Source organism: Myotis myotis, unplaced genomic scaffold (genome assembly GCF_014108235.1).
Source record: "Myotis myotis isolate mMyoMyo1 unplaced genomic scaffold, mMyoMyo1.p scaffold_m19_p_15, whole genome shotgun sequence".
Classification (NCBI taxonomy): Eukaryota; Metazoa; Chordata; class Mammalia; order Chiroptera; family Vespertilionidae; genus Myotis; species Myotis myotis.
This window is the reverse complement of record NW_023416319.1, coordinates 39,232,562-39,245,473: the sequence shown is the minus strand read 5'-3', so window position 1 is coordinate 39,245,473 and position 12,912 is coordinate 39,232,562. Positions and strand designations below refer to the sequence as shown.

General features: G+C 34.1%; 1 protein-coding gene across 12 annotated transcripts in view; it reads left to right on the top strand.

Moving 5' to 3' along the window:
* HERC4 (HECT and RLD domain containing E3 ubiquitin protein ligase 4) overlaps positions 1 to 12,912 on the top strand; it is a 112,131-nt gene that overhangs the window by 86,450 nt on the left and 12,769 nt on the right. For 8 of the 12 annotated variants that reach the window (XM_036336876.1, XM_036336884.1, XM_036336875.1 and 5 more), the window contains 6 exons: positions 5,337 to 5,360; positions 7,611 to 7,709; positions 9,291 to 9,458; positions 9,687 to 9,830; positions 11,516 to 11,682; positions 12,307 to 12,373. In XM_036336876.1, coding sequence (XP_036192769.1) covers positions 5,337 to 5,360; positions 7,611 to 7,709; positions 9,291 to 9,458; positions 9,687 to 9,830; positions 11,516 to 11,682; positions 12,307 to 12,373 — 669 coding nt within the window. The remainder of the gene's footprint in view (positions 1 to 5,336; positions 5,361 to 7,610; positions 7,710 to 9,290; positions 9,459 to 9,686; positions 9,831 to 11,515; positions 11,683 to 12,306; positions 12,374 to 12,912) is intronic. The other 4 variants (XM_036336879.1, XM_036336882.1, XM_036336877.1 and 1 more) reach the window with 1 other exon arrangement.

The following is a 12,912-nucleotide window of genomic DNA, read 5'->3' as shown; positions in this document are numbered from 1 at the left end:
TTCATTTTTATGTATCATTTGTCCTAATATGAAAGCAATTGCTTGTTTTAGAAACACCAAAGTTTTTTTCAGAGCTTTTTTGCAGAGCTTATGGTTGAAATAAAAACACATTGCAAAGGAACAGCTACATATTACGCATATTTATTTATAAATAAACATTCCACTCTTACACCAAAACCAAATCAAAGAGATAGATCATACTTTTCTAAAGAACAATGCAAATTTGACATGGATTTATAACTCTCATTTATTTTCCATGTGATTGCCTCTTAATTTTCTAATGTTGAGAATATTAGAGTTCCTGAGACTGGAATTCTAAGAATACTAGAGGACCGTTGCACAAAATTTGTGCAAGGTGCCTGGCCCTCGCAGCCCCGGCTTCATCCAGAAGGTCGTTTGGCTGTTCAGTCTAATTAGCATATTAGCTCATTATTATATAGGATAGTATTACTGTTGTGAGATTAGAGCCTCAGAACTACCAGGGGAGAGCCCTAGGACTATTGATTCTATTTTTTATTATTTCCCCTTTTATGTGTTCAATTTTATTTCAGATTTCTTCATGTACATCCACATGTGTATATACTTCTTTCTATGTTGCTAAGTCTCTAATAACTACAACTTAATGTCCCCATTAAAATAATAGCATAGTCTTATAAAACTTGAATTTGGCATGTAAAATTTTAATATGGAAATGGGTCAGCAGCTAGATGTAAAAGTCAGGCTAATACTCTTATTTGCTAACCTTGATAGTGCACTTGAAGCCCCCTTTTCCACCCAAAGCAGATTAAGCATTATGTATGTAGAAGGGTGAGTAGCCTTTCGTTGCTTGCTAGGCGTCATATGTAAATTCCTTGTGGATAGGTGCTCTTGTCAGTTTATTCACCAGCATCTCTAATAGTGTCTGGAGTATGTGTCTAGTAGGCACTAAAAGAGTATTGTAGTTTTTGAATGGCAGTGTGGTCAGTCAGTGCATGCTATTTTTAGTATACTCATCTATAGGTATCAGGTTACTTCTAGGTACTTGGGTCTGGATTGGAAGAGATTTGTTAATCTCTTCTCCCCCATCCCAGCCCACTCCCCAAAATCACTAGGAATCTAGGTTAAATTTACAATTAGTTATTCTATAGATTTAGGTCTACTCATTTGCTCATTCAACAAATATTTATTGGGAATACCCTTGGTAACAGAAAATACAGTGACAAACTAGATAGTTAAGGGCCTTATCCTCATGGAAATTATAATCTAGTGGACAAGATGAATAGTAAAAAAAAAGGAAAAAAATATTTTTTAATATGCACTTATATAGAGAATTAAAATAAGAGAATGTAATAAAGACTATGGTTTCGTACAATTGGATAATCAGAAAAGTCTTGTCTAATGAAATCTGAGCTGTAATCTAAATGTTAAGAAACAGATGTGTAAGATCAGAGTAGAGAGAATTTCAGGGAAAATGAACATCAGTAAAGACCGTGGGTGAGAACAAGCTTGACATGTTTGAAGGATAGAAAGAGGCTAGTATGACTAAAATATGGGAGTCTGGAGGGGTTCTGGGAAAGGGTCAGAGAAATGGACAGTGGCCAGATCATGGAGATTTTATAAATTAAGATCAGAAACTTGGATTTTATATGAAGTGTTATGGTAAGCCATTGGAGGGTGGTAAGCAGAGGGGAATTACAGTATGATTTATATTTTTAAATCATTGTTTTGTTGGCTCTATGGAGAACGGAGTGAGGAGAATAAAGCAACAATGAAGAGGGGAAGACTAATTATTAGAGACTGTTTTAGTAGATTAGGGGAGATAAAATGATTGGTTTGATTAGGTTGTTGGTTGTTTAGATGGAAGAAGGAAGTGGACTTGAAATACCTCTCAGAGGTAAAAGGGACAAGAATTGCTGATGGATTGGAGGTGAAATGAGAGAAGGAGAGAAATCAACAAAGATTAAGGAGTGGGGTAAGGCAGGGGGAAAACTAGAAGAGAGTTGTAGAAACCAAAATTAAGTGAAAGAGAGGCTGTGTTGAATGCTGAGAAATAGGATAAAATCATCAAATTAAGCAGTGAATTTGGTTATTTGAAGGTTATTGGTAATCTGGCTAATGCTAAATTTGGAGGTGAGGAATAGGGAACAACAACCATAGGCCATACTTTCAAGAAGTTCTGAATAAATATTTCTTTTTTTCCTTCCCTATTTAAATTAAATCTCTAACCTAGGCAAAGCTCTTCAAACTCTTTCTCCACAACATCCCTGAGATAGAGGGAAAAAACTATTTCTTGAGGTTAACTTCTCCCCTGTGAGACTTGTTAGAAGTCTCATATTATCTTCGAATGAACACACATTTTGGACATAATACAGGAGTGGACAAATATATGTTACAGTTGTTCATGTGGGAAAATATCTAAAAGAATCTATCTACACTATTAAAAGAGTAATATGCTAATTAGACCGGACGTCCTTCCAGACAAAGCCAGGTGGCGGGGGCCAACCAGGCCGGTGGGGGAGGGCAGTTAGGGGTGACCAGGCAGGCAGGCAGGCAGAGGCAGTTAGGGGCATCAGGCAGGTAGGCATGTGAGCAGTTAGTAGCCAGCAGTTTCAATTGTGAGAGGGATGTCCGACTGCTGGTTTAGGCCTGATCCCAACAGTCGGACATCCCCTGAGGGGTCCCGGGTTGGAGAGGGTGCAGGTCAGGCTGACATCTGAACTTATATCTAGTATATATAGGCCATAAACTACGTGTATTCTTAACAAGTTAAGAGAAATGCCAATCTAATAGGTTTGGTTTTTGTTTTTGTTTTTGTTTAGTTAGCAATAATTTTGTGCTAAATGGAACAGCTGTGGTTTGATTGTTTGCTTTTAAGTTGGCAGGCCTGTATCTAAATTCTTCTTAGTATATAACTGAGGTGATATCAAATTTAATTTCTTAGGAGCTATTTCAGTGCAACTATTTTCTGGTAAAGGAAGGCCGTTAGAGGACCACCTTCTTATTTCTTGACTTTTTCTCTTTGCTTCTCATTCTCTTCAGATCTGTTAAGATGGTTGCTATACTTCAGAATTGTCCTCTATTACTGTGTTCTTTCAACCACATGCTTTTCCTTTATTTATAACAGTGATATTGAATAGGTGGTTGCATTTTCCACTTGTTCCTTATTTAATTTGCTTAGTGAGTTTAATATCATTACAAATCAGAACCCAGAACCCAAATCCTGGTTTGAGTTCTTCTAATCTATCTCTGGGAATAGAAGGCTGACAGTTTACATTTAAGGTCTTTGACTATGCAACTCTTAAATAGTTCATTAAGTTATATATTATGACATTTAACCTCACAGAGCATTTTTCTTTTAGAGTTCAAAACACTTTCACATTTACACATAATATAAAGATTTTTTTCTTGGAGCTTTTTAATAAAATTCATACTTTTGCATCACAAGTCTTAATACCAAGTCAAGCATTATATGACCCTATAAGTAAAGTTTTAAAGAATCTATCCTAAGGATACATACATGCTATTTTGTGATGATACAGTTGTTTTCATATGTGTATTCAGATACACATATACTGTGTGTGTGTGTGTGTGTGTGTGTGTGTGTACACCATTATTGCACATGAATGATCTTAAAATAATTCCATTGCTTCAATGTGAAAGTTTAAAATATTCTTTGATAGAACATAATTACTATATATAATAATAAAAGGGAAATATGCTAATTAAACCAGACGTCCTTCCTGACGAAGCCAGGGCTGGAGGGAAGCCAGTGCCGCAGCCAGGGGAAGGAAGGCCTACTCGTGCAAGACTTTTCGTGCATTGGGCCTCTAGTGAATTATAAGAAATACTAGAGGCCCCGGTGCACAAAAAATTGTGCACTTGGGGGGGTCCCTCAGCCCGGCCTGTGCCCTCTCGCAGTCTGGGACCCCTTGGGACCGGGGGGGACCAGGCCTAAGCTGGCAGTCAGACATCCCTCTGGCAGCCCGGGAGCCCTCGGGGGATGTCCACTTGCCAGTGGGGAGCAGGCCTAAGCGGCAGTCAGACATTCTTAGCGCTGCTGAGGAGGTGGGAGAGGCTCCCGCCACCACTGCTGTGCTGGCAGCCGTCAGCCTTGCTTGTGGCTGAGCAGAGCTCCCCCTGTGGGAGCGCACTGACGACCAGGAGGCAGCTCCTGCATTGAGCATCTACCCCCTGGTGGTCAGTGTGTCATAGTGACCAGTCATTCCCAGTGGTTCTGCTGTTAGGGTCAATTTGCATATTACCCTTTTATTATATAGGATATGTGTATAAATTTTATTTATACACATTACATTACCTTGTTCTAAACACTGCTGGGAAATTATTTACCTTTGTTATATTTGTCTTTATGCCATAATCTATCAGGTATACACGTCCCTAATTCTTAACCATTAAAACCTAATTCTGTGAAATTCTTTGCTTTCCTTTTAATATGCTTTTGTACTGGTGAGACCCCTAACTACACCTCATCTCCTTCCATCTTCCCATCCTTTTTCTCTTTACATGTTTCATGAAGTTTTTTTGTTTTTTTTATCCTCACCCGAGGATAATGGTTTTTTATTGATGTTTTGAGAGAGAGAGAGGAAGGGAGAGAGAAACATAATGTGAGAGAGACATCAACTGGTTGTCTCTTGCACGAGCCCCCACCAGAGCCTGTGATTGAACCTGCAACCCAGCTATGTGAATGGAACCTGTGACCCTTCAGTGCGAGGGCCAGTGCTCTAACCATTGACAACACTGACCAGGGCCATCCTTATGTTTTAAGCATTAAATTTTTTTAATGTTTGAGCTTTTGTCTAAGATACTATACCTGTAATTGAAATTTCTAATAATGATTTTAATCTGGTTGTCCCTTGAAAGCCTATCAGGTAAACCATTTTGCTTGGTATCTAATATTCTTCTTTTCTCAAGTTTTCCACTTGTCTCATTATTTTTCATATTCTTTCCAATTCACATCTCTCTTCACGATCAAACTTAAGTTTTGCCAGGTAGAGAAACTGAGCCCTAAAATTATTTCTTTAAGACCAAGTTAGGCTAGGATTAGTTTCCCTGTTCTACCTAAATTCTGCAAGTAGGTTGCTTAGTTGCTGAAACCAAATTTTATTATATTCAAGCCTCAATAATAATATGATCACAAGGTACCTGAAACAAGTGTTACATTTATAATATATAAGGTACATGTGGAAAGGGTAAGTTTTGTTGTAGATGTATTTTGGTCTACATTAATTCAATATTCTTCTGTAGCAAAATATATGAAATGCTACTTTGAATAGAAATAGTTAAATTTGGACACTAACATTGCTCTTTCCTCATTGTTACATTCTGCATGGCTGTCTTAGGATGTCAACCATGGATTAACTGAGGTAAGTTTGGTGTAATAGTCTCATGTCCAGAGTAAAATAGACTCTGCTTTGTCTTAAGTGGTAGGAGAGCCAAAAGTTTCTCGTGTGTGACTTTAAAATATATATGCATATTTATAAAAATGAATTTAGAAATTATCCTGTATAGAATTTCAGAGGAATTTTATGAAGAAAATTAAACCCTATTTTCAATTTAACCTTACACCTGTATGATTCCTTTAAACAATATTTGCTTAAAATTAGTTCCTATTTTTGCCTTCCAGCATAAAATTTAATATGTCCTCAGATTTTAAAAAACAAACCTAAAGTTTGACATATGCCTACACAATAAGTAGAAAATATTTTATATTAGAGATGTAAAATGATCTTCAATTTTTAAACTAATAATTGATGCTAGAAATGGTCATAAAATTAAATAAACTTTCAGCATGATCATCTTCCTCACTTTTTTTTACATAATCAGCAATTCTAGACCTACCTTTTTAACACTTGGAAATGTTACAGAACTTCCTTTATACTTTTGTTATAGGCTAGGTTTTGTTTTGTTTTGCTTTGCTTTGCGTTTTTTCCACTTGAACCAATGAAGCATTTAGAGTTAGTTTTAAGTTATGCCTAACATCGTTTCCTTCCTCATTCTTAAATAGAAGTAGCACATAAAATTATCAAATTAAAGTTGTGGAACCAAAGGGAGAAGACTTTAGAAATCATCTCAGTCCTCTGGAGTTTCAAAGTAGTAAAATGACTTTCCACCAGTAATAGTGACACAAATACAGGAAAGAGGTGAAAATTGTCATATGAAAAACAGCGAAGCCCTGACCAGCGTGGCTCAGTGGTAGAGCGTTGGCCAATGCACTGGAAGGGTCTTGTGTTTGATTCTTGGTCAAGGGCACTTACCTGGGTTGCAAGTTCAATCCTTGTGTGGGAGGCAACTATTCAGTGTCTCTCTCTCACAATGTTTCTCTCTCTCCCTACCTCCTTCCTACTCTTAAAAATCAATGGGAAAAATAGCCTCATGTGAGCATTAACAACAACAAAAATAGTGAAGAGTAATTTACTGTAAAGTTAATATAATTCAGGTTTTGTCTTACATGTTGAGAACAAAGGGTTGATACTCTATACTGATTGAGTACTACTGGATTATTTTGGTTTTCGTAGCCGTAGTTAAGAGAGCATTAGACAAATTTAAATTTAAAAGAAGGCAGTTATGGAGAAGACTTTCAGAATGGCTGAAAAATCTGGGAGTATTTAGTGGGGAAAAAAGACATGGAGGAGAGGATGAGGATTTGAAATATTTAAACCACATGTACTTCCCTGCAGAGTCAAAATGAAGACTGAAATACAAAATAAAGTGATGCACAGTGATATGTAGAAGTGCAGATTCAGACTAACATAAAGAACTTTCTAAGCACTTAAAAAGAATTGGGCCGTTTCATGGTGTATTAAGTTTTCATTAGAAGCCTTATAGCAGGGGCTCTGTGTGAGGGCTGGCACAAAAACATTGCTTTGTCCGGTAGATAGCAGGAATACATCCTCCTCCAACTTCAATCATCTGTGAATAGATCAGTCCTCCCAATTTTAAAGATTGGCAGAGCGTAATAATACCAGCGCTTATTTTGTATGTTAAACGAAAGAACAGATTATTAGGCTTGTTAATGGTGGCACCCTAATGGCGTGCAGGAAATATCTTTTAAATGAGTAAACAAGCAGATTGTTTTATGGTTGGCCTCAGTTGCTAGAGTAGCCCTAGCTTTTGTGAACTAAGTGCTGTATTTAACTTATGGGTTTCTAATTTTAGAATAAATTTGCAATCTACTTCACTGAAACTTGGAGTTAATATGTTAAGCAAAAGGTACTTGCAATTTATGGTTTTGTGGACTCTCAAGAATAATCCCTCCTAACATTGGGTATTGGGTTTATCAGTAAAAATTCTATACAGGCATACCTCGTTTTATTGCATTTTATTGTGCTTCACAGATGTTGTGGGGTTTTTTTACAAATTGAAAGCAACACCAGCAAAAAGATTGACTTGCTTTTTCATGATACTCACTTTATTTCAGTGGTCTGAAACTGAACCTGCAGTATTTCCGAGGTATTATGCCTGTATTGGGAAATAAGCAACATGTTTTTTTTATGATTCCTAAACAACACACAATGAATAAACAAAGAATGTGATCAACTTTATTAGAAGTGACGGTACCTATAAGAAATATAATCACAAACTAATTTGTACTAATAAGTTAATTTTTTTTCCAGTTGGCAGATATCCCTGTTACAATCTGCACATATCCATTTGTATTTGATGCCCAAGCAAAAACTACTCTGCTACAAACAGATGCAGTTTTACAGATGCAGGTAAAATATTTTATAATATGTACTAATCTGATTTCAGAGTGGTTTTTGGATTTTTATGAAGTTTTTAAAAAGTGAATATTTGAAACTTGCTTATAATCATCTTTGGGGATATTTTGTGCTTGTGTGTTCTGTCTTTTGCAGAGTGCCTTTTGTACCGATAAAGAGCACTGTTGCATGTGACATGTATGTTCTTATGAGGGCTACTTATATGTATTTAAATGAAAATAGAATAATTTAGTCTTTATCATTATATATCTAAAAAATGGTATTATCCTCTTTCATTACAGAAATATGCAATCTTTATAAATAATTTTACTAGTTTACTTAATAAACTAATTTGCTTCAAGTCTTGCTTCATTATGTGTCCCCTATTTACATACTTGGTAAAAGATAGAGGTGAGTAAAGGTGAAATGATGTTAAAGTAGGATGCATTTGATCACTTGTTAGGAGGAGGAGAAATCTCCTTGGAGAAAGTTTCATTTTAAAAAATTCTTTTCTAAATTTGGTTGTCTCTTCCCTCTCCTTTCTCCCCCAACTCCCTGTGTTTTATGTTATGCATTCTTTTATTTATAATGAGGATTTTTTAAAACTAGTTTACATATGACTTTGAAGGTCTACGGTAGGTTTGCTTTATCATTTGAACCTGTAAATAAAGGTTTTGAGTTTTTTTCTCTCTGGTATAGAATAGCTAACTGTAGAGACTGAGGACTAAGAAAAGAATGAGAAGAAACCTTGGGCATTTAATATTCTAAAAATGTTTTAAAAAATTAACCCCTTATCCCAATGTTGATTGCTATTTTCATTCCTTTAAAATTAATGCATTTAGTGTTCCAAATCCCTCTGGATATTTAAATAATAGATACTAGGGGGAATTTTAGAGATGTGCTTATTTCCTTTTTCATCAATAGAAAAAAAGAAGTATTTTGTAGGATTCTATACTAACAGCTCATAAACCAGTTTTTTGTTTGTTTGGCAGATGTTAAATCAATAAGTCACATGGTGCATTTAATATAGGATATTCCATTTTAAAAAATTTATCTTTATTGAAAGTATCATAGATATCATGCCCCAACCCCACATTGATGCCCCTCCATCCTGCCTTCAGGCCAAGAACCTGGAAAACCATAGGAAAAGAACAAAGTGTTTAAATGATAAAGCCAAATGCTTGTTTTGTGAGCTCATAGGGTGATCACTCTGCTAGATGAATTTCTATAATACTTCCTTAGCCAGGCTGTTTCTTACTCTCTTTAGAGGTTTGTTATTGTTTTTTACCTCACTCTACATTCCAGTTCTCTTTTGAGAAATAATAGTGTTCAGATTTATCATATTACAGTTCTATGCTTACTTAATAGTATCATTAGTTAATATAAAAATTTAAAAAGGATACTCTTTATGCTCAAATCACATTTTAATAAGCTCATACTATACTAGATAGTGTGTTGGGTGCTATATGAATTCAGTAGTATAGGAAGTGTTATAGGGATTATAGGATATCTAATTAATAGGTAGAGGTTGCTTTATTTAGTCACAGTAGCTTCTTTGTAGCATTGCTATTAAACTTTTCATCTTTTGTTTTCTAGATGGCTATTGACCAGGCCCACAGACAGAATGTCTCCTCTCTTTTTCTCCCCGTGATTGAGTCTGTGAATCCCTGCTTAATTCTAGTAGTACGTAGAGAAAATATCGTAGGAGATGCAATGGAAGTCCTTAGGAAAACAAAGAATATAGACTACAAAAAGCCGCTCAAGGTAATTTGACTTTTTTCATTGTAATAACTGGGACTTATATTAAAAAAATGTGTTTAACGTTTTCCTATTTGTTTTTAGTATGTCTTTGAAACTTAATAAAATTACATACTTAAAAAATTTTTCAACTATTAATTGCTGAGCGTTTTTTTGTAATCAATAACATGTTATAAGGTCTCCAGAATATACTTTCATTTCTTTACATTCAGTATTTGCATTATGTTATCTTAGGTTATATTTGTTGGAGAAGATGCTGTTGATGCAGGAGGGGTACGCAAAGAATTTTTCTTGCTCATCATGAGGGAATTATTGGATCCTAAATATGGCATGTTTAGGTATTATGAAGATTCCAGACTCATTTGGTTTTCTGATAAGGTAAAAGGCTCACCCATCTAAGTTACTTCTGTGTTTATACTTATGTATATATACCTATATGTATCAAATTAACTTAGTAGTAATAAGAGTTATTACTGGATTCTTAACATTTGACCCAGAAATCGACTTTATTGCCATTTGAAAAGTCAACACACATTAATGCTTACCACACATTTTAAATTAGCAAAATAAATTAATAGTCAGTCTGAAAATGATATTGACTATTCTTTCTTCTGATTTATATTTGAGGATTTAATAATTATTACCGGATTAACTTTTCATCTGGAAAAAATTAATTTATCATTAGGAATCATTGATTTCTCTACCTTTATCATTTAGGGCAGAGGTAAACTACTCAGCAAACTATAGTCTGTGAGCTAAGTTCCTCCCAGCACATGTTTCTGTAAATAAAGTCATGCTCATTCATTTATCTATTATCATGGCTGCTTTCTAGCAAGGTCCCTAATTTTCAGTATCATTAATATTAAAAAATATATACTAAAACAAGTCATTTTTAACTCAGACAGAAATGTGTGTTTGTGTGTATATAGATGAAAATGTAGAAAGATAGGCAGTTTCCTGGACTATATAAATGGCAGTACAAACTGGAACAGATGTGGAGACAAACATTTTGGCAGTAAGCTTAACTACCTTATCACTTTGTAATTTTTTCTTACAAAGCAGAATTCCTCCTAAAGAAATATTCCAAACTATGGACCAAAATATATGCAAAAAAGATGCCTGTCATATTTTTAATATTACTAGCTAGTTAGAATAACTAACATTTACTGAGCCTTTACTGTGTGCTTCAGGAACTGCACTAAAAACATTTTATATACATTATCCCACTTTACCCTCACAACCACCATGTGAGATAAATACTATTTTTGTCTTTGAAACTCCTGAAGCTAGATGGCGAATGAACCATATCTGGAGCCCCAGATCTACCTTTTAAAACTCTCTTCTCTTAACTCTCATGCTCACAGACTTTTCTGTGACCATATATTACTTCTCTAAAGATTGGGAGAGAGGTAGAATAAGCATTGTTTTCAGTGCTTTAATAATATAAATGTCCAATTACAGTAAAAGAGCTAATTTAGCAAAGCATGGTACTTTTATATCATGTACTGTGCTGCCATTAAAAATCGTGTTCTGAAGAATATTTGATGACATAATTAAATACTTGTGTTGCAATTAGAAAATGAGCAAAACTTAAATGTTTTTCTGAATATTTTTCTGAACTTACAGTAGATGAAAATACATAAGTATTTTTAAATAGCTTCTGAGTAGTTTTTATGTTTTTTTTATTTTCCATATTGTGAATGTGTATAATTTTTTAAATTCAAAAAATGTTCATCTTCATTTATTAATTTAAAATTTAATATGAAAATGTTTATATTTCTGGTGGGAAATACCAGTTGAGAGGTTATATGTGTAATCTGATTGCAGCTAGATTTTAATTTTGTCTTAGAGAAAATATTGAATGGAAATGTGCAAAAGAATGCAAACAGTCATTTATTTATCCCAGGGAGATAGGAATGAGAATGAACTTTTTTATTGTTACTCATTACTTTTTTCTATATCTTTCAAATTTTCTACTATTAAGTATTTGTTTTTGTAATCAGAATATATTTATTACTCTTTTAACTTAGAAAACAAGTCTTTACTTTTTTCCTTATTTTTAGACATTTGAAGACAGTGATTTGTTCCATTTGATTGGTGTTATCTGTGGATTAGCTATTTATAATTTTACTATTGTGGACCTACATTTTCCTTTGGCTTTATATAAGAAATTGCTGAAAAAGAAGCCATCCCTGGATGATTTGAAAGAACTAATGCCTGATGTTGGGAGGTTAGTTGTAAAAAGTGGCAGGGGTGGGGCTTAGGAAATAGGGAATGTATAGAAAACTTTCCTTTTAGGAATGATTGTGTTTTGTTATTCTTGTTGAATTTTCAAAATAAACAAAAGCTGCTTTAATAAAAGCTGTTACTTTGATCGAAAATTTTCTCCTGAAAGACTTAACATGTATAAAGCCATTTGCTAAATTTTTACTGGCTTAACAATACTTTGTGAATATCAAATAATAAATTTAGGAAGGTGTTACCTTAGAATAGTTAAATGATTTACTTGGACTTTTACTTCTGATCACCTTCATGCCTACCTAGAATTTGTAAAGTTTCTTTTTATTTATTACATAAAATGGAATGAAAATTGTATATAAATAAGGACACGTATTGAAAATAGGTGAGTACCTTTGTATTCCAAGGAAGAGATAAAAATTAAAAAGTAATTATTTTTTCTTCCACAATGTTTATTTTTGCTATTGTACATCCACCATTCTGAAGCAAATATAAAAGTACAAATTACTAAAAAGATTTTATCAAAAATGAATGAGAATTATATATTTACTCATAAGCAAAATTGTCAAAATATGTAATAATGTTTTGCCTAAAAGGAACATTTTTTGTTTTGCAGAAGCATGCAACAATTACTGGATTATCCAGAAGATGATGTCGAGGAAACATTTTGTCTTAATTTTACGGTAAGATGGAAAAATACAGGGTAGGCTGATTATTCATCATCCCTTTTATTTGACAGCTGTGCCTTATGGTGTTTCTTTATTTTTATTGATGAAATTCTTAAAGAACCCTTTAGCTAACATTTATTGAGCATTAACTATATGCTAGTCCTAGAACATGCATTATTTCATTTAATCCTTGTAACAATCCTATTAGATTGGTGGTATTATCCTTATTTTACAGATGAAGAAAACTGAAAAATAGTCATTACATGTTAGACATAGTATTTATATCCAGCTCTATGATTTCAAAGGCTACATGCTTTATCATTATGCTAAAGATCTTTACAAATACAAGGGGTCTTCTTTATTCAAATGCTCATTTTTGAGTCTGCAATTACAAGTGTTTAGAGAAGCAAAAATTATTGTAACATGAGATATTCATCATCGAACTTACCACTTAAAAGGTTAATTTCCACCCAAGACATTCCTTCACAGTAACATTCATCCTTGCGCATTTTGTCTTACTGTTGGTTGACATACATAATAGAAATACAAATACA